Below are 22,066 nucleotides of genomic sequence, written 5' to 3'. Positions count from 1 at the left end.
AAAAAAGTTACTAACACCGACAGTGCCCCTTTCAAGAAGCAAACTTACTACTCCCAACAGGTCCACCAAGAACTTTGTCAGCCTCCAAAGGAAACAAAGTGAAAATCTACACTGAGAAATACTTCTCCATGTCTACACTGGCAAGCTTACAGCAGCCCAGCTGTAGTGATACAGCTGTGCAACTCAAATCACTCACGTAACCACATTATGCCAAGAGGAGAGAGCTCTCCTGTTGACAGAAAACCAGCTCAATGATTGGCAGTAGCTATGTCGGCGGAAAATGCTGTCCCACCCACATAGCGCTGTACACACAAGTGCTTATGCTGGTAAACTTATGTTGCTCAGGGTGTGTTTTTTCACAGCCCCAAGCAATAAAAATTTTGCTGACATAAGTGCTAGTGTAAATATGGCCTAAGAAAAGCAATGTGAGGTTCTGTTTGTCTCAATTTCTGTAGCTCCATTTACAATTAAATGTAAAGTCAGCCCTGTAAACAATCTAATCTCAGAATCAAGTTGGCTTCTTTCAATCTTGCACATCACAAAAAGGTTTTTGCAGGCTAAATTAAGCCCTCATTACACCTTTACAACCCCATTGTGTCCAGTGACGTTTGCACACATGTAACTGGTTGGAATTTACAAAATTCCATTGATGCTCAAGATGTAATAAAATCTAACTCTTGATATAAGGTGTTGATCTTTCAGGGTTAAGGAAATAAAAACTTAACTAAGATTGAATAGGTAATTCTAAATATACACAGCAGCTGGGTAAGGCTGTCCTGTTTATACATAGTCTCTTTCCAGAGTAGTCTCATATTAGAAGTACAGTTGGGCATACGCTGTACACTAACAATTCCCAATTTAATTTTTCCTTGGGAAGAATGACAGTATTGGCAAGTGCATGTATAACAGTAGTGTCTATTGCCACACACAAACCTGACTATGACTCAGTTATAAAGGATTAGTCTTTAGTTGTTGAAAAAGGTCAGTCTTTGACCTTATTACCTACCAAAAATAGGGAGTAATTGCTAATGGTGTTCTTTGTGATGTAAATACCCATTCCTTATGAACTTGATTAAAACTAAAATTTTGTTTATAAGCACCACTGAACAGCTATTAAATGGCAATGTGGTTGTTTTGTTGTTCTTTTGCCATTACCAGCCTAGTCTGAATTGGAATTAGCAAGCCAGAAGTGAAAGGTTCTGTTTTCCATTAACAGTTTCCAGTACCATCTGTTTCACTGGACTTTCATTCTAAACACATATCGTGACCCTGTCTACATTTTCTATACCAGAATTACATTACTTTTCATTTTCACATTTTAGAAAAGTATGCAACGGTATTACACCTAAGAATAAAACAGTTAAATTCAACATTACCTCTTTGCAGCCACTCTGACAGAATTATAAAACATTCCAAGAAGCCTAGGTTAACATTTACTATTTCTGGTTTTTATTAAGCTTTTCCATAATATTTTAGAACTGGCTCATAAAAGTAGCTTGTAATGATGCAGATCACAGTTAAGTATAGTTACATAAATTAATTCACTACCACAATATTCATGAGCAGTACTTTATCACTGTTTTAAAAAAGATGTTAATATATTGGTATCCTAATATTTTAATCAAGTTACGATGTGTGTGAGTTGATTCCCTAATTATTGCAAGGAATGAGTCAAAGTCTTCCTAGCACCAATCTGAACTAAACCAGACTCCAAAGTATTGTAAGTTACATGCCAATCCCCCTTAACAAGAGGATCAAGACACTAACACTCCATCTATATTTAGAGCTGGAGATGTGTTTCCCAGCTCGCATAGATGTACCAGTGCTAGCTTTGATCAATCTAGCATGCTAAAAATAGCAGTATAGCCAGAGTCACACAGGCAGCAGCAAGTGGCAGCATGGGCTAGCTGCCTTGAGTAGGTACCCACCGGGTTTGGGTGGGATATATTCAAGGCAGCTAGCCCATGCCACAGCTCACACCTGCCCCTGCCACCGTAAATTCCATTGCTATTTTTAGCAAAGCTAGCACAGGTATGTCCAGGAACCACACCCTCAGCTCCAACTGCAGACACAGTGTAAGTGCAATGTCTCAGAGAAAAGACAAAAGTAAGCTCTTTATGGCAGGGAATCTTGTTCTTTGGTCAGCATAGTCTTAACACTTCAAGTACTATATACACAAATAAACATTACAAAACACTGCATCACTAAGGCAACAGGATCTGTGGAAAGCACTTTAAGACTTCTCAGAGAAGCCTACAGGTGCAGTGGATAACCACCACCCTGGCTGTGAACATGTAGATGCTAAGGGCACTGGTTTCAATTAGGTAAATGCAAAATGGTTTGGTGGAAAACAAAAAACAAATAAATAAAAAACCAAGGGATAAAATTATTGCCCTGAAATTTTATCTTCTTTTCAAATGATCTGAATTAATTTGGTGCTCATAAAAATGAGGGAGCAACAGCACTGACTAGAGCCATATGTAGTGCAGATAGACACTCTGAACACCTCCTCATGCAACTCTTACCACATCACATGAATACTCCAGTTTTGGGCTTTGCCTGAGTCCCAGATATGCCAAGACCTATCAGGTTATATAGTAGTTGTGTGTGGTGAGCTCAAAAACAACAAAACCCACCATCAGTGAACAATTTATCTTGTGACCTCTAAATATTTAGGAGTCAAATTTAGCCATAGCATAAGTAAATCAAAGTGACATTTAGTAGAACCACATGTTAGGGCTGGTCTACCCAGTGTGTTCGTCTGCACAAGAACGATGTAAACTTTTAGTGCACACTAAATACCCACGTAGACCTCACTGGCATGCACTAAAAATTCCCTAGTGTGTGTTAATGTAGTACTGTGAAACAGGACTACATTCACACACATGATCTTTTAGTGCATGCCAGCAGGATCCACACAGGCCAGTTATATGCAACAGAGTAATGCACACTAGAATTTACACCCCGGTCTTCTAGTGCTGACTAACGCACTGTGTAGACAAGTCCTTAATCTAGGTTCTAGGTTAAATTTGATGCCCAGAGGCAAGTGTGTTAATTCAATCCATCCAAACTCTTTAATTTAACTGTATGTTTTAAAAATCTTGTATTTAGAGAATATTCAAGACAAGTAACAATCAATCTAAATCTATTCTACACACATTTAAACTAAATTCTATGTTCTAAAGCATTATCATATTCTGGGCACAATATGTTATGTTTAGTACTTGCTACAGACCATCATCATGCAAGATAGCAATATATTAAAATGGTTTAGCACCAAAAAACAGTAGTATCTATCTTTAGCACTGTACCTACTAAGAACTAGACATCACCAGCATGACTCATGCAAGTACTAAAGGAAACCTGTTTGTTTTAAACACTATTTCATTCCCCATTTTTTTTTTGTTAATATAAAAAGCTAGATTCCACTTTTAAGCATTCAACTTGGTACAGTGTACATGCTATTAACGGTTACTGTTGAAAATTTGCCTAGTTTTAATACATTCAAACCATTACTGTTTATAATGTATTTTACTAGAACTAGTGTTTTATATATTACTCTATTTTCCATTCAAATATTTTGCATCTATTATCAGTAAACTTGAGTACACATACACTGAGCATTAGGTAGACAATCAAAAAAGTTCTTGCTCTGAAGGAACAGGCAATCAACTCAATCTTTTCCTTTTTTTAAAACTTCACAAATAGTTACACCAAACTATATAATCTTAATCAGAGTTCAAAGAACAAAATCTAAATTGATTTGTGATCCAAGACTAGGTAAGGTGCTTTCAACTGGCAGTATTTTCAGTCTGCAGTCGTTCAATCAGCTGTTCAGCCTGCAGGAAAAAAAGGAAGAAATATATTAACCCTATGACCAATGGAGCTCCAGTTTAACAACTGGTCTTTCATAAATCCAAAATATCCCACTGAAAGCAACACATTTAGTTTAGTGTGGATATGTACCAGATACATTAAGCAGAACAGTTAGCGCTCCTTACTTCACATAGCCAGGGTGTATACCAGACGTTAAATCTGCTTGAGCAACAGATTCACTAGTTTTCTCCCTCCACCACTGGAGGAAGAGTAGGTCAGCAGAAGAAGGAGAAAGTTTTGAGACAATTGGGATGACAGCTGGTCAAGCATGGGTCACCCAGGCAGGGTGTTTTGGGAACGTAAGAGGAGAAGTATGCTTGGAAACAGCCGAGTTCTGAAAGCTGGGGCACAAGTATCTGGTACTGCTGTGGACTTCATACTCAGACACCTAGCCAAGCAAAAGGTAGGGCAGCCTACGAGTGACTCATCAACATGGAAGGATAATGTGGAGGGGCCCCCCAAGTGAGACATAACGTGGAACTTACTAGAGAATTTGTAGGGATACCCAAATTCCTTTAGCAGAGGAATGGACTAAACTGGGACACACTAGGTATTAGGCATGAGGAGTCCTAAGCCTCTTTTAGATGGCCCCTAAGAGCCAAGCTAGGAGCAACTCGGTTGATAATTGTACAGGGAGCCGAGGGTATTTCTCACCTTCTCTGCTAGTCCTATTAAGTTATCCTTTCCATTTGAACATGTGTCTGAGGTCTTACTGGGACCCACTAGGAACCTAAAAACCTAAAAACGCAAGCAGCTTAAGTGCTTCAACCCTTGCCTTCAAGTTGTTAATATACTACTTGCTAACTGTTATGGGACACCCGACCTCTAGCATGTTACAAAGCTCACCTACTGACGACAATTAAACAAGGTTAAATGGCCTTACAGTTCATTTGCTCTTAAAGTTATATAATTGAATTTTGAGTTCTACAATTTAATATAATTCTGAATCTTGATTTCCATTCTTTCCAAATCAAGTGTCATATTTAAGCCACATTACAATAAAGAAAAATTCAAGTACATTTTCCATTTTTTGTTATTTGTATTTATCTTTATCTCATTTCAGAAAATAAAAAAATTATATATAAAGGGGCCCTCTCTTGGCTTTTTATTCACCTTTACAGATCCCATGTCCCAGCAACACTCCCTTAAGCCAATGGCAAGGCAGGGATTTTTCTAGCACTTATGTGGAGGGTCTGTCTCACTTAACAGGATAATGCTGCTGTACTAAAAGTGTACGTTTTTCTGTTTATTCAGCACAGCTGCAGCCCAGTAGCCTTCCCCACCCTGCCCTGACAGCATGCCTCAACCCTAAAAGATAACTTCTCAAGATTAGTGAATTACTCAGTCTCCATGCCAATTCTGCTCTTAGCCCCTCTCAGTGGAGAGCTGGCACTATTTGGTATTTCTGCTGCAACAAAAAAATGTTTTTTTGTGAAGTGGACATTTGTGAACTGGACTGAGACCAGCAAAACAGCACATAAGCTATTGAACAGCAGCTATCAAATGGCAGTAACTTTTCACTCAAGCTGGATTGAACTGATGAAATGCTATGTATCCTATTAACAATCTTAGGCTACCTTCTGCTCACAAGTATTTTTGTTGTTTCCAAGTTTCAGTGTATTTGCATTTTTAAAATAGGCCATATATTGTGTCTAAACTACACAATAGTATGCACTAATATTTTACCACCATATTTTCCTTAAAAAGGAAAAGGCTGTAAAAGGTAAAAGTAAAGCACACTGAGTTTTACCTTAACATTTGCTAAAGTATAAGTAATCCTGAATTAAAAGTTATACAAGTGTCTCTCTCAAAATATCTATGTTAAAACTGTTTGAACAGTTAACTAAAGATTTTTGCATTGTATTATACATTTTACACTAGAACCCTGCAACCCTTCCTCTACAGCACAGGGCATGGGGGCACAGCACAGCAAGGGGCACTTGCAGGTTAAACTAGAGTAAATGGTGGATTCTCTGGAACTTGAAGTCTTTGAATTATGACTTGAGGACTTCAGTAACTCACCCAAAGGCTATGGGCCTATTACAGAGGGGGGCAAACTATGGCCTGTGGGCCACATCCAGCCCACAGGACCCTTCCCACTGGCCCCCAAGCTCCTGCCAGAGAGTGGGTCAGGACAGGCTTGCAGAGGAGCCAGCCCAACTCCCTGGCAGCGCAGTGAGCAGGGCGGAGGCTAGTCCCTGGCCCCTCCCCTTCTGCTCTCCTCCCTCCCAGTCCCAGTTCCCTCAGCAGGCGGCATGCCTATAGCACCACCAGACCTGGTGCTCCAGGGCGGCGCAGTCAGAGGGGAGGAGCGGGGGGGGATCGGATAGGGGACAGGTGTCCAGTGGGGGATGGTCGGGGGCAGAGAGCAGAAGTGTTGGGATAGGATTCGGGAGTCCTGGGCGGCAGTCAGGGGTGGGGAGCGGGGGGGGGGGGGGTGTTCCAGGGGGCTGGATAGGGGGCAGGGGCCAGGCCACACCTAGCTGTTTGGGGAGGCATAGTATCCCTCAGTCTTCCCTATCCGGCCCTCCATACAATTTCTGTATCTAATGTGGCCCTAGGGCCAAAAAGTTTGCCCACCCCTGGTCTATTACAGGAGTGAGTGGATGAGGTTCTGAGACCTACAACATGCAGGTCAGGTCAGAGGATTACAATGATCCCTTATGGCCTTAAACTCTGAGTTTAACCCAACGCGAACCTGGTTTGACCCGACTACAAGTGTCAGGTTAGATCTGAAAACAGTCCAAACATCTCAGGCTTGGGTTGAGTAGGCTCTAATCTCCTCCTCCTACCCTGCGGTCAGTGCACCAACAGCTGCATACTGCCCACTGACACCTTGCTCTGTATGAGGAGGAGCGGGAAGTTCTACGACTTGTTGGTACACTCACTCCAGAGCACAGCAATTGTCTTCACTACACCACATATGGATTGCAAGTGTGGGGAGAAAAAGCAGCACTCACCAGACTGAGCCTCCAGGACGTGGGGTGACAATAATTCAGGTTCAGGGGGAAGTGTTGGATTCAAGTTGGGCTTGGTCTGAAAACAACTCAACCCTCTGAGGCTGGGGTAGGGTTTAGGTTGGCTATGGGGCCCATCGGATTTGGATCAGGCTTTAAAATTAGGCCTGAGCAGATCACTATTTCAAATCATTTGAAAGCTTTCACGTTTTATGCTTGCAACTGGAAACCTACCAAATCAACTGCGCTGCACTTACTGTGATAAACCAATAGGAATTGGTTCTGTATATCATCCTGGACAAGAATCCCAGATGACTGGCTGGGGCCAGGACATGAAGATGTAAGTGGGATACTGAGCAGAATGGAGGCCAGTGGAATCCCATCCTTGAGAAGAGTGGGGGAGGGGAAAAAACATCAGCAGCATTATTTCAGACATAGGCGAGAACATCTTAAAACTATGTCAAGGGCTGATAGTATTGAACTGTAGCTTTTTGTCTGGAGTACCAGAATTACTTCACAGATCTAGCAGCAAATATTTATGTTACCAAACAATTTTAATTTTCACCACTTTCCTCCTCCCCCCAAAATCATAAAATTGAAATGACAGAAGCTACAATAAAAGTTAAGGGGTATTTTTATTTGTTTAAGTCAAGGGCTCATACAGTAACATTAATACCCCTTCCTTCACTCAGGCTGTCAAGATAACATCTCAATGTAGGGGCTTATTTCTCACTTAATGTTGGCATTTAAATATAATTTTCCTATTTTGGGCAGGGGGGAGGGAAAAAAAAAGATTTTAACATACTACCAAAAATGCACCACCGCTAGCACTGAAATCAGCAATAAGCTGTCTCCCAAATGAAAGGTGCCCTCCAATTTCTTCAGCCACAAAAATATGTCCCTATCCATTCTGGGAAACATGGTTCAACCCCACATTATTTAAATATGGTTTTAAAGCATTTAAGTATAAGATGATTTGAAACATGCTTTTGCTTGCTAGCATGGCAGAGGTCGAACTCATTTCAAACAAAATTCTTAAAAACAGCATTTGAGACTCAGCTCAACTACATTCAGACTCATCTCGAACAGAGGCCCAGGGTTCCAGATGGACAGGGCCAGTAAGTTCATCTCTACTTTGGCCTCCAAAGCATGCTACTGGCACCTGGTCAGGACAGCCTTTTGAATAGTTTGTTTAAAGTTTTCCCCAAGACCTGGTCATAGACAAACTTCAAACTGCAACACTATTTTGTTACATTCAACATTTTCTAGAAAACAAACAGGAAACTAGTTTCATATAGAATCATGCCACATTTTACCAAATAGTCAAATCAAATTAACTCTGCACTAGAAATGTAACAGTTTATAGGTCCCAGGTGTGCGCATTCTACCAGAGAACTCCTGCTGTATTTCAAAATATAATCAACTTCGAGGCCATTTCTCTCAGACAATTAAAGATGCTGCCCTTGCTACCATTATCAGACAAGTACTGTTATCAGAAAAGGTCAATAGTGTATTAGATATATCCAGAAAGCAAGTTATATACCTTATATCATTCAAGTCAGTAAAATTATTTCGCTGAAGGATGTTCTTTCCAGCTTCCATCATTTTCTCCACTAGGTAGAAAAAGAAGTTAAATTGAATGTGAACTCTAAATATAGTGCACTAAAATGCCTCTAAATAATTAATAGGAGTACTTGTGAGTACGGCCCATGGCGTTCTGTTATTTTCTTTGTTGGGCCTGTCCTGTAGTAGGTAGCTTCTGGGTACTCTTCTGCCTCTGTCAGTCTGTTCCTTAGCTCTCGTCCCCTAACGCCCCTACTCTACTTGCACTACATTGATGACATCTTCATTATCTGGACCCATGGAAAAGAAGCCCTTGAGGAATTCCACCACGATTTCAACAATTTCCATCCCACCATCAACCTCAGCCTGGACCAATCCACACAAGCGGTCCATTTCCTGGACACTACTGTGCTAATAAGCGATGGTCACATAAACACCACCCTATACCAGAAACCTACTGACCATTATACTTGCCTACATGCCTTCAGCTTCCATCCAGACCACACCAGACAACCCATTGTCTACAGCCAAGCTCTAAGATACAACCGCATTTGCTCCAATCCCTCAGACAGAGACAAACACCTAAAAGATCTCTATCAAGCATTCTTAAAACTACAGTACCCCCCTGCTGAAGTGAAAAAACAGACTGACAGAGCCAGAAGAATACCCAGAAGCTACCTACTACAGGACAGGCCCAACAAAGAAAACAACAGAAAGCCACGGGCCGTCACCTTCAGCCTCCAAGTAAAACCTCTCCAGTGCATCATCAGAGATCTACAGCCTATCCTGAAAGATGATCCCTCACTCTCACAGATCTTGGGAGACAGACCAGTCCTCGCTTACAGGCAGGCCCCCAACCTGAAGCAAATACTCACCAGCAACCACACGCCACACAACAAAAACACCAACCCAGGAACTTATCCTTGCAACAAAGCCTGATGCCAACTCTGTCCACATATCTATTTAAGTGACACCATCATAGAACCTAATCACATCAGCCACACCATCAGGGGTTCATTCACCTGCACATCTACCAATGTGATATATGCCAACGTGTGCCCGCAATACCCCTCTGCCATGTACATTGGCCAAACTGGACAGTCTCTACATAAAAGAATAAATGGACACACATCTGACATCAGGAATCATAACACTTCAACCTCTCTGGTCACTCAGGAACAGACTTAAAGGTGGCAATTTTGCTACAGAAAAGCTTCAAAAACAGACTCCAACGAGAAACTGCTGAACTTGAAGTAATTTGCAAATTAGATACCATTAACTTGGGCTTGAATAGAAACTTGGAGTGGCTGGATCATTACACAAATTGAATCTCTTTCCCCATGTTAAGTATCCTCACACCTTCTTGTCAACTGTGTGAAATGGGCCATCTTGATTATCACTACAAAAGTTTTTTTTTTTCCCCTCCTGCTGATAATAGCCCATCTTAAGTAATTAGCCTCTTACAGTTGGTGTGGCAACTTCCACCTTTTCATGTTCTCTCTCTGTGTGTGTGTATATACACACACACACTTAAGTGGTCAAACTTCCACATCACAAAACTTCCACCTATATTTTGGCACCATTTTTGGCAAGGCCAAAGATTTATCTTCATGCCTAAAACCTCCAAGCCAATGCTGAGGAATATTAGTGGGAAGTTTGTTCTGTTGCCCTCAGTGATGTATCTGCAGGACTTTAATCTCTAGGATTTAGCATTTTTCTGCAGCAGGCAGTACAAAGGCATTTTTAATCAGTGTGTAAACTAATCCTGTACTAAACAGGGTTACTTATGGTGGTAGTAAAAATGGCAGCTGCCACTGGTGGCAAGCCTACACTAGTACTCCGAGCTGCACTGGTGTTAGTGAAACAGTAAGAGATGTTAAGAAAAAATGCCAGAATAGACAAGGACTAGGACTGTTAATCCAGGATCTTTCAGATTCATTTTTAGAATTCTTGAGTTTTTTAAACTTTTTTGAAGTTTAACTAGGTTGAATGAGAGACTCGGGACAAAAATTAACGTTCACGTTAACAAGGATAAACATTTCATAGTCTCTCTCTCTGACGCTTAACATACACAGCTAATCAGAACATTTCTTGCAGACTAAGGCAATCATGGAGCGTGGCCAGGTTTTTTTAAACTACAAAACCTTTGACATTTTATGAATGCTACAAGTTGATTTAAAAAAAAACAAAAAACAAGCTAACCTACCTTTAGAAACTGCATTATCTTTCCATCATCATTAAGAAATAATATCCCAATTTAGCACAGGTAGTAAAGATAGTAATAAAATACCTTTCACATACATTTTTCTTCTCTCCAGTCTCCAAAGGAAAAAAAAAGTTTTATGAAAATCACTAACAGATTCTCAACCAATTTAAACTACATCTGCAACTTCAGACAAGAAGAAATAGCTGTATTCTTGGATCTTAGGGCTTGTATACACAGGCAAATTGACTGACATAGCTACCGCAGAATTATTAACCCAAAACAGAGTGTCCACACAAAGGAGTTATACCAGCATAGCCACAGCAGAATAATTAGAACTATTCTGCTATAGCTATGTCAGTCAAATTCCCTGTGTAAACATACCCTAATAAACTACTAACCGGTAATCCTCTGATACTAGAATGGAGGAAAACCAGTGATCTCTTAATAAAAAAAGAAAACAAAAAAAAATTGACTTTTTAAATTTAAATCAGCCTTTGTATTTAATTATTTTAATAAACCTTTTAAAATTACATTTGAACTTTGACAACCTATGTCAAGGCCTTGACCTAAATTTAACATAATCTGTTAAAATAATGTAAATAAATATTCAAGCAGTACATGTTTACTAGCAAAGTTTTAAAGAAAAATCAAACCACTGAACTGGTGGAATACACTCGCTAACCACTTGAAGCAGGGTTTGAAGATGTTCTAAACCAGCTTTTGACAGCATTTGCCTCCTCTGCAGGTGCAGAGAGAGTATTTTCTACATTTCAGTTTATTCAATTTGTTCAGTTCAAGGACTAGTTCATTCAAAGTTGAGAAACCAATCAGAAGCTGAAAGAAGCAGGAAAGCATGTTTTCTTCCAATCTATGAATAAAAACAAGGTGTGAAAAGATACTAGTTCTAAAATCCTGAAGGACATGGTGACCAGTCCCAATCAGTTCAATGCACTAACTATAGCTAATCTGTCTTTTGTTTAAAAAATTAATTTTAAATACAAAAATTTGTTGTAATAGGCTTTTTTTTTTAAATGCAGCATAGTCTAAGGTAGTTTTATTTAACTAAAACAACTTTAAAATATTGTTTGTGCATTTTTATTAAATTTCAATTTCCTTCCAAATAGTTTGAAAAATCAGAAGTAAAATGTATCATCTAGTAAACAAGAAGTGAATCATTCACTATTTCTAACATTAAAAAAAAATGTAATTATTGAGAATGTGAATAAATGTGTGATGTCATAAATTGAATAAATGTATAGATATAGTGTATCCTTCTGGTTAGCATGAAGTACCAAATCATACCAACTTTTCTTTAGGAAAAGAACTCCTAAAAGTACACCTGCAAAACTAGATTTAAATCAATTACTTAAAATCAAGGCTTCCTGTTTGATTTAAATCAGATTTTAATCATGACTTAAATCAGCAATCTACCCTGACACAGTTAGCCACAAAATAAACAATGCTCAAAACTACAATGCAATTGACAATATACTGCAGCATGCATCTCTACAGGAATAAAGGATGATCCACAACTGTTTTCTTTTGATTCATGCAATAGCCATAGTTACAGTCTTACCTAGTGGAATGTGCTCTTTCTTTAGAGTCTTGCAGTTTCCCATATGCTCTATCGGCACTACTAGATAATGGTGTGGGGCCCCAGGTCTGATATCTCTAAAACAGACTAGACCTTCAGACTAATAGAACAATAGCAACATATTAATCTATTATTAAAATTAACACATTAGAAAACAGCAGATAACAAAATCACTTTTACTGGAACTGAAGTGGCATTCAAACAGTGGAACACTCTATGGTTATTCAAAACACATTACAGCAGGGGAAGGCAACCTATGGCACGTGTGCCAAAGGAGGCGTGCAAGCTGATTTTCAGTGGCACTCACACTGCCCAGGTCCTGGGGGCTCCGCATTTTAATTTAATTTTAAATGAGGCTTCTTAAACATTTTAAAAACCTTATTTACTTTAATATATAACTAAACTATTGTTTTTTGTAAAGACTTACAGAAAGACCTTCTAAAAGCATTTAAAATGTATTACTGGCACGTGAAACCTTAAATTAGAGAGTGAATAAATGAAGACTCGGCACACCACCTCTGAAATGTTGCTGACCCCTGCATTATAGTTCTACTATAAATTGTAGCATTAGCTTCACAAGTATTTCTCAGAGGATACGTCTACACCAGTGATTCTCAAAGCTGGTCCACCGCTTGTTCAGGGAAAGCCCCAGGTGGGCCGGGCTAGTTTGTTTACCTGCCGCTCCCGCAGGTTTGGCTGATCGCGGCTCCCACTGGCCACGGTTCACTGCTCCAGGCCAATGGGGGCTGCAGGAAGCAGCGTGGGCAGAGGGATATGCTGGCCCACGATCGGCCCTACCTGCGGCCTGGCCAGCCAGGGGCTTCCTCTGAACAAGCGACGGACAGGCTTTGAGAACCATTGGTCTACACTACCCACTGGATCAGCGGGTAGTGATCGATCTATCAAGGATCGATTTATCTTGTCTAGTGTAGATCCCCTATCCCTCTGCCGTCAACTCCTGCACTTCACCGTGGCGAGACGCGGAAGTGGAGTCGACAGGGGAGCAGCAGCAGGTCAACCCCACGTCATGAGGACATGAGGTAAGTCGACCTAAGATACGTCAACTTCAGCTACGCTATTCTCATAGCTGAAGTTGCGTATCTTAGGTTGATCTGCCCCCAGCGTAGACAAGGCCTCAGTGATGTACATTGGAATTAGTCCACAAAAAGCAATAATTCTTGTAAATAGTTACATCAGCCACTCCCCATCCAGGCCTCCCCAATGTTCTGATGCTCTCCTACTGGAAGGATACTGCCCAGAATAGTGAGAAATTTTGAGTGCCTGCCTTTCTGATGAACATTTCACTAATACTTCCATCACATTAGTGGAGGAGGTCTTCCAGTTTTTTAGCCATGCCGGCCCCGAACACACAGGGAACTCTGTACAGGCAGACCCCTGTGTTTACACAGAGCCCCCACCATGCAGATTCAGGGCTTCAACTTGTGAATTATTGTATTTTCCAGGACCACCACATTTAATGTACTTTAATGATTATGGATAAAACTAAGAACCTGTCATTTACTTACATTTGGAAATTAAAATTTCCTTACAGATTAAGTGAAATGATAAAGAATAAGCCAGACATATTTTAATTCAAATACACATTTTTAGCTACTTATACCGCCCCAAACCTCAGAGTTAAGATGGAAAAAAGTTTAGTTCTACCCCCATGCTCTACTGTTGGACCCCACCCATCCCACTTTCTGGGCAAGGCATGGAAGAATTATTTAAATTAAAGCAGTTTAAATCTTGTTCCAAGCAGCAAGCCACTCACAAGCAGCAGATGAAGAGATCCCCTGAACAGACTAGTTATCTAGAAAAGACAGCAGATTGGGTGAATTACATTCCATTTAACTAGAACTACCGAGAATTGGACAATCCCAACACTGGCTCTGCAGCACAGGCAGTACCGTCCCTATTTGCTCGTCACTGTTCAATAATGGGAACGGAACATAACCTATGGAAGCCGTGAATCACCGCACCTTTCGCGGTGTTTTTGCGAAGTCGAGCCGGGGGCACCCCTGCACTGCCCTTGGGAGGCCCTGGGCTCGGTTTCCCAGACCCAGGAGACAATTCTCCTCTCAACTGCAGGATCAGCAACTGCGGCCGCGCCTCCCGCGGGCCAGCCAAAGAGGCAGACACCGGACACCCCGCCCCCCGGCACTAGCCAGGCCTCTCCCACCCCGCCCCCCGCGCTCAGCCTGCCCGCCGCTCCCTGCGCCGCTCGCGCCCGAGCCCCGCGCTGCCACGGGCGGCTCCGCAGGGCGATACCCGGGCGCCCCGGCTCCTCACAGCGCTGCCGGGGCCGGCAGGGGCGAGAGCGCGCGGGGGGCGCGGCGGCAGGGCTCAGAGGGGCCGGCAGGGAAGGGCTGGTGGCCGCCGGTGCCCGCCTCCCCTCACCTCGCAGGGCAGCAGCGCGGTGCCCGGCTCCTCCCGGCGGCCGATCCTGCAGAAGACGCACTTGGCGTCATAGCCGCCGCCGGCAGGGCCCGAGTCCGCAGGGGGCTGCGCAGCCTCCGGGGCGGCTCCATCCTCCCCGGCCATCGCTCAGCGGTGCTGCTACGACCGCCTCCCTCCGCCCGCTTCCCGGAGCCCGGCGCAGCCGCCGTGTCGACTAGTACCGCGCCCCCTGCCGGCCTGAGAGAGACTCAAGCGCCCCGAAACTATACAGCAGGGGGCAGGGACACGTGACTCTAGGCGTGCTCGTGAGCAGGCGGGGCATCGGGCGCGTGACGCTAACGGCACTGAGGACTGCAGGCGCAGGCGCGTGAAGCGGCTCGGGTCGTCGCTCGCTCTGCGGGGGCGGGGCTGTGGGATCTCTGGGCTCGGCCGCCCACAGATCTGTGCCCCCCCCCCGGGAATGATTGTAAAAGGGGCCGGGGGCAAAAGCACAGTGGGGCGGGAGCGAGGGTTGGTCCCTGGAGCAAGGGAGGGAGGGGGCCGGGGTAAACTGCAAGCGCCGCAGGGCTGGGGAGGGGGTAAACAGCCCCGGCCCCTGCCCACATCCAGCGCCCACCGACCTGGTTCCAGCCCGGCCTCTTCCCCTCTCTGCAGCGAGCTGCGCCTCCTCCCGCAGCAGCAGGACGGGTTCCCTTCCAGCCCTCGGGGGGTGGGTGTTGGGAGTGGGAGCAGCGGAGCTAATGGGGTTACTCTGGTAACCGGACTTTTCCTCTCCAGCCAGCACTGCTAACCAGACGCTGGGGTCCCTTTTCTACTGGAGTTTCCAGTCTAAAACTAAAGGAGTACTTGTGGCACCTTAGAGACTAACCAATTTATTAGAGCATAAGCTTTCGTGAGCTACAGCTCACTTCCTCAGATGCATATCATGGAAACTGCAGCAGGCTTTATATATACACAGAGAATATGAAACAATACCTACTCCCACCCCACTGTCCTGCTGGTAATAGCTTATCTAAAGTGATCATCAGGTGGGCCATTTCCAGCACAAAGCCAGGTTTTCTCACCCTCCACCCCCCCACACACAAATTCACTCTCCTGCTGGTGATAGCCCATCCAAAGTGACAACTCTTTACACAATGTGCATGACAATCAAGTTGGGCTATTTCCTGCACAAATCCAGGTTTTCTCACATCCCCCCCACCCCCATACACACACAAACTCACTCTCCTGCTGGTAATAGCTCATCCAAACTGACCACTCTTCAAGTTTAAATCCAAGTTAAACCAGAACATCTGGGGGGGGGGGGGGTTAGGAAAAAACAAGAGGAAACAGGCTACCTTGCATAATGACTTAGCCACTCCCAGTCTCTATTTAAGCCTAAATTAATAGTATCCAATTTGCAAATGAATTCCAATTCAGCAGTTTCTCGCTGGAGTCTGGATTTGAAGTTTTTTTGTTTTAAGATAGCGACCTTCATGTCTGTGATTGCGTGACCAGAGAGATTGAAGCGTTCTCCGACTGGTTTATGAATGTTATAATTCTTGACATCTGATTTGTGTCCATTTATTCTTTTACGTAGAGACTGTCCAGTTTGACCAATGTACATGGCAGAGGGGCATTGCTGGCCACTTGATTGTCATGCACATTGTGTAAAGAGTTGTCACTTTGGATGGGCTATCACCAGCAGGAGAGTGAATTTGTGTGGGGGGGTGGAGGGTGAGAAAACCTGGATTTGTGCTGGAAATGGCCCACCTGATGATCACTTTAGATAAGCTATTACCAGCAGGACAGTGGGGTGGGAGGAGGTATTGTTTCATATTCTCTGTGTATATATAAAGCCTGCTGCAGTTTCCATGATATGCATCTGAGGAAGTGAGCTGTAGCTCACGAAAGCTTATGCTCTAATAAATTGGTTAGTCTCTAAGGTGCCACAAGTACTCCTTTTCTTTTTGCGAATACAGACTAACACGGCTGTTACTCTGAAACCAGTCTAAAACTGGATACAGGGCTGCCAGAAAAGCCTGCGGGGGGGGGGGGGGGGGGAAGCAATCGTTTTTAAGAGTGAGCAGGCTAAGCCTTGTGGGGGAGTGGAGAGGAGCTAGTGGGCAGGGCCATGTCTGCTGTACTGCCCAGGTAGGTTGGAGATTGTGGGGATCAGTCCACACAGGTTTCAGAGTAGCAGCCGTGTTAGTCTGTATTCTCAAAAAGAAAAGGAGTACAGGCCACACAGTATCTCCAGCCCAGGTGATGTAGGGTGACCAGACAGCAAGTGTGAAAAATTAGGGCAAGAGGTGGGGGGTAATAGAAAAAGACCCAGAAATTGGGACTCTCCCTATAAAATCGGGACATCTGGTCACCCTAAGGTGACGTGACCGCCAGTGGTGGATTTAGAGTTAGTGGGGCCCCCAGCCCTGTGCTCAGCTTCATTTTTGGGGCCCCTCTTTGGGACCCAGCCAAGAAAAAGAAAACTCTCTCCTCTCCCCCCAGCCCCCATTTTTCATTTTTTTTCTCTTCATCCTCCTCTAAGTAATAGGAAGTAAATGAAAATAAGTGAGGTACCTTGATTGTTCTTGTAGTCTAACTTATTTTTCCACAGACCACTTGAAAATCGCAGAGGGTCTCAGTGAACCACTTAATGATCTTTCCAAATATTGTTTGTACCATTAGCTAACTATTGTAAAGCACTTTAGATAAGAGCACTTTATTAAAAAATTTAAACAACCGTTGGAGTGCAGGGTCTGGCCAGGAGCTAGGGTGAGGGAGGGGGCTCAGGGTTAGGGCAGGATGTTGAAGTGTGGAGCCCTTACCTGGGGCAGCTCCTGTTTGGTGTGAGGGGTGCAGGTGGGAATGGGTGTGCGTGCAAGAACTCCCATTTAGGGTGTTTGGGGTGGGGATTTGGGGGTGGGGGGTGTAGGAGTCGGGGCAGGAGGCTGGGGGAGGTGTGTGAGGGGGTGCAGGAGTCGGGGTGGGCAGACAGCTGGGGTCATGGGGGTGCTCACTGGAGGGGGTATGCCCAGATTCCAGCCCCTTCCTGAAGGCTCTGCCCCTGCCTCTTTTCCTCCTCCTCCCCCCCCACCCACAAGAAAAGCAAAGCAACTTTAGCTAGGGGATTGTAGGTGTCCTCAAAACAGGTACGCATTACTCCATAACTTCTGTACTATGACAGTAGGCTGACTGAAGTATGTTTTTACTCTTGAATCATTGCACATTTTCAGCATGAGGAACTTAAATCCAAAAAGAGTCAAAGGAAGCAAATCTGTCTTGCAAGGCTTTGGCTTTGCAAGGCTTTGGCTTTTTTGTCAGCCAAAAAAGCTGAACCAGAATTGCTGAATGGGTCAGTGACAAAGGTGAACTGACAGAATAAGTTTCCCTCACTGAAACGATTTTCCAGATCCTCCAAGAGGATACTCAGGTATTTGGTTACACCTAAGTCGACTTTTTGCTGCACATTCCAACCGCCTAAGCTGATAAACTGAAAAGTCCATTCCTCTTGTAGGTGCTGGACTGTCAGGTATTGTCATTCTAAATGTATTAAATTATTTCATTATCATCAAATATTGTTAGCTGAGGTTTCTGAAGCTCCAGGTTCAAGGAAGCAAGCTTTGGTAAAAACGATTTAGACAACCATGTACTTCTGGATCTTGTAGTTTTTGGGACAGTTACGGTGAAATGTTATTCAAAACCTCAATGAGCTCTTCCCAGAGCTTAAAGAGCCTCTGCACACTGTCATTAAAACTAAGCCAGTGGACTGGGTTGTTGTTCAGCAGCATCGTGTGTGTCTCACAGCCCATTTCACACACAGTTGCGGATCTTCCTTTATTGACGTTGCTGGTGTTGACAGCATTGATGCATTTTTTCCACTATGGATTCAACCTCATCCATACTTTCCATTGAAGCTTTGCTGGTAAATACTTCTTGGGCAAAACATTGAAACAGAAAACGTTTGAGTGCACCTTTCTTGGAAGCCGTTCAACACCCTACTCATCCACTTTGCATAGCTACTTCCTCATCAATTGTCAAACCACAGAGATTGTCAAAGTTAACATGGCACGCCTACATTCTCATCTGAACACATTCAAAAATGTATTTGTCAGTAGGCCTATCTCTGAGGCACCTGACATAAAATACCTTCGGAAAAACAATGGCAATCACAGTCCAAAAAGTGAACACATACGATTACCTTGGGATTCCTCATGACATCAAGGCTCTCATCCAAGCACAGACTGTAGAAAGGGCTTGCTGCGAGTTTTCCAGCAATTTCATTTTGTAGAAAATTCACCAGATCTCTTGTGCTCCCCTGTAATGTGCTGTTGCTCAGTGGTATCTCTCTGAAAAGCTTACTTTCTGGTTCTATGGCCAGAACAATTTTCTTCAGGAGTTCTCCATCGCTGAATGGTTTTCTTGCTTTCCCCAAAAGTAGTGCAACTTTAAAAGTAGGCACTCAAATCTGATCTGGTTTATTCAAAAAAGTCTTTGAGCCGCCACTGTTGTCTTTCAAACTCAGTTTTTGCATCATGTAACAGCTTGCGCCTCTGAAACTCATTGTGGTAATTCTGTTCAAGTATCCCTACATGAGTGCTCTAGTAACATTGCATTGCATAAATTTTGATTTGATGAATTTCTCTCTTGCAAACATTGTGTGGATCAGAATGCAACTTGCTCAGAAACTGAATCAGACAGCTTCAGAAAGACTAGAAACTGGTCTTGAAATGTTTGTTTTTCTTCCTTCCATGTTCTGCTTTTCTTAGCAGGAAGTGGCTCCTGTGGGACCATCTCTGTATCACATTCAGAGGCACTTTCTGGCACTGATTTTTTTGAAAAACTTTCTGATACCCATTTGTGTCTTAAACTCTTTTGCCTTCTGCCACAAACAAACAGTCTCAGCCCACTCAAACACCACACAGTGATTTTGCCAACAATGAAGTTGACCAAAAGCAACTTACAACAAAAACAGAAAAATTCCCTACATTTCCCATCCTTGGTAACCTTGCAGTCTTGACTGCATTGGTTACCATTTCTGTGTCCCAGGTGTACTAGAATACCTGTGCTGCATAAAGGCCTTTCTTACCTTGGCCTTAACCCAACTTGTGGTAATAATAATTGACACTATAGTAACAAACTGAGAATATACCACACCTTTGTAACTTCAGTGGGACTTGCAAATAAACTTTCCCACCAATGAGTGAACTTTGCATCCTTTAGTACCCGTTTAAGGATCTTTTCAAATGTTGTTTGTGGAGTGATGGATGGTAAGCATCAAATTTTTACCTTGGTTGGCCAGATCCTTAATGTGACCCTCTAGTACAGGGTGCTGGACTAATTGTTCCAACACCTTTATGTTTACCCCTAGATGGATAGGGTCTAGGTAGTTGCACAAACTTTATGAGAGCACAGTGTTCTGTATATTTAACTTTTCTGAAACAAAACTTATATTGCACCTTTGTATAGTCATGACAAAACAAAGACAAATTGACATGGGGATTGTTTACAACTTCGTAAAAGAAGTTAACAGTAAATGTTCTACAAAGATTTCTAACACAAACACAGTTGCTATTAACTATTACTAACTCTGAATGGTTGCTTTCATATACCTGAAGGTCATAGTGGCATTTTCCTTGGTCCGGATCTAAGCAGATATGTGGAGCCATATAGACATCAGTGGCACAGATATATCCATTACCTGGTTCCCTTACACATCCACTAATATCAATACTGTAGTATTGCCCTTCACTTTCCTGCACCCAACTTCGGATGTCTGAAGGTATTAACACCGACTGGTTAATATTAATACACAAGGGAATGCAGGGATATGCCCACTTTGTGCTGGCATTGCTGATGGTTAGGATGTGAGCTGTTCTATTCATGTCTGCATCAAAATAAAAATCTACTAGCTTCCACCAGGCATGATGTTCTCTCTCAAAAGGCATGACATCTTTAAACATTAGGTTTTTACCTGAAGGGGAATATTACCCTGAAATCCTGCTCTTAGGATTCCTACCACTACATCCTGTAGCAATGCCTGGGTCGGCATACAGGCAAGTGCCCATGAGGTGTTGGACTGGAGCACACCTTTAGCCTTGATTGTTTTATCAAGATTTTTTTTCTTGGTGGTGTACAGACATTCATGGTATCTACAGCATCATAATTTAACTCACTGATTTTACTGAGTGTAGAGGTAAGGGGCTGGCTGAGGGAGGTCATATCGTATCCTGATTTTCTGGGCCAAGTTGGTAGTACTCAGTGAATTTGCCACCCCAAGGCTAGTCCCACCCCTCCTAGCACTGTGGCTGCCTCTTTTGTTTGGAGTACTTAGAGATGATGCTTGTCTAACCAAGCATCCCAGCCTCTCGTTAAAGGTGTCACAAAAGGCGCATATCTGGGGGACATATGAATTAGCACTGGAATGTCCATATTTACTCTTTTTAGAGAGTAACTGGGACTGATAATAAGTAACCTTTTCAGGTCCTGTTTTACCACCAGAGGGCCGATAGAACTAACATAGGGTTTGGGCACAACAGTTATTATAGTATATTTTACCCCAGAAGGACCTGCCAGGTACCACATTCCAGAGTCATCTACAGACACAGACAAGTTAATACTTCCTACCTTAATTGATTAGTCTTGTTATAGTTGGTATGGTAACACCCATTTTTTCATGTTCTCTGTGTATGTATGTATGTATGTCTGTCTGTCTCTCTTCCTACTGTATTTTCCACTGCATGCATCCGATGAAGTGGGTTTTAGCCCACAAAAGCTTATGCCCAAATAAATGTTAGTCTCTAAGGTGCCACAAGTACTCCTTGTTCTTTAAACAAAAACCATTCTTAAACATACAAACGAGCAAAACTTGTTCACATATTCCGAAGCATTACAGTATTGCTTTGGTTGGCTATTACAATTTAATACAAGAAAATATGCACTTGAAGGGGTGTGTAACCATACTCTTACATATGGTACATAGGATTACATATTTAGGAATATCTTTACTTCCTGGATCCCTTCCCTCAGTTTTTAGGCCAAATTAGACATCATACAGGCACATCTTAGGGGACTTTTTATTATAAGACCACTAGTACAGTTGGTGACGCATCTGTCATGTAGCTTCCAAACACAGCTCTCGCCAAATTTGGTAACCTTCCCTAAAGGTTCCAAATTTCTCTCAGTTAAGATTACATTAGTGTTATAACTAACTACATCCATGTTTACCTTATTGCCCATTTCCTCCTTCCATTGGAGGATACAGTTGGTGTCTCTTTTGTAGGTGACCACCAAGCATTTATCATCAAGCAAAGGTGGTCCATTAGATACTCCCCATGGTCTTTTCTCATTTCCAAGAAATTTCCGAAATTTTCAATTTCCTTAGTACCATTCACAGGTGATTCAAGGTTATAAAAATAATGTTCCCCTTCTTCTATCGACAACATATACATGTTTGTATAATTAAAAGCAATAGCAGGTGATTGATGATTT

The 22,066-nt window shown here is 42.8% G+C and overlaps 1 protein-coding gene across 1 annotated transcript; it reads right to left on the bottom strand.

Annotated features, from left to right (window-relative positions):
* Positions 1-1,426: 1,426 nt before the first annotated feature.
* On the bottom strand, positions 1,427-14,843 carry HINT3 (histidine triad nucleotide binding protein 3). Its single transcript, XM_073337233.2, has 5 exons — positions 14,597-14,843; positions 12,183-12,296; positions 8,377-8,450; positions 7,091-7,217; positions 1,427-3,839 (listed from the first exon to the last, which is right to left on the bottom strand). Exons 1-5 carry the CDS (start codon positions 14,738-14,740, stop codon positions 3,792-3,794), a joined length of 507 nt encoding a protein of 168 aa, XP_073193334.1. The 5' UTR covers positions 14,741-14,843; the 3' UTR covers positions 1,427-3,791.
* Between the last annotated feature and the right edge of the window lie 7,223 nt (positions 14,844-22,066).

The sequence above is a fragment of the Lepidochelys kempii genome, chromosome 3, assembly GCF_965140285.1.
Source record: "Lepidochelys kempii isolate rLepKem1 chromosome 3, rLepKem1.hap1, whole genome shotgun sequence".
Taxonomy (NCBI): Eukaryota; Metazoa; Chordata; order Testudines; family Cheloniidae; genus Lepidochelys; species Lepidochelys kempii.
Note: the sequence above shows the minus strand (reverse complement) of the source record. Positions and strands in the feature narration are given on the sequence as shown.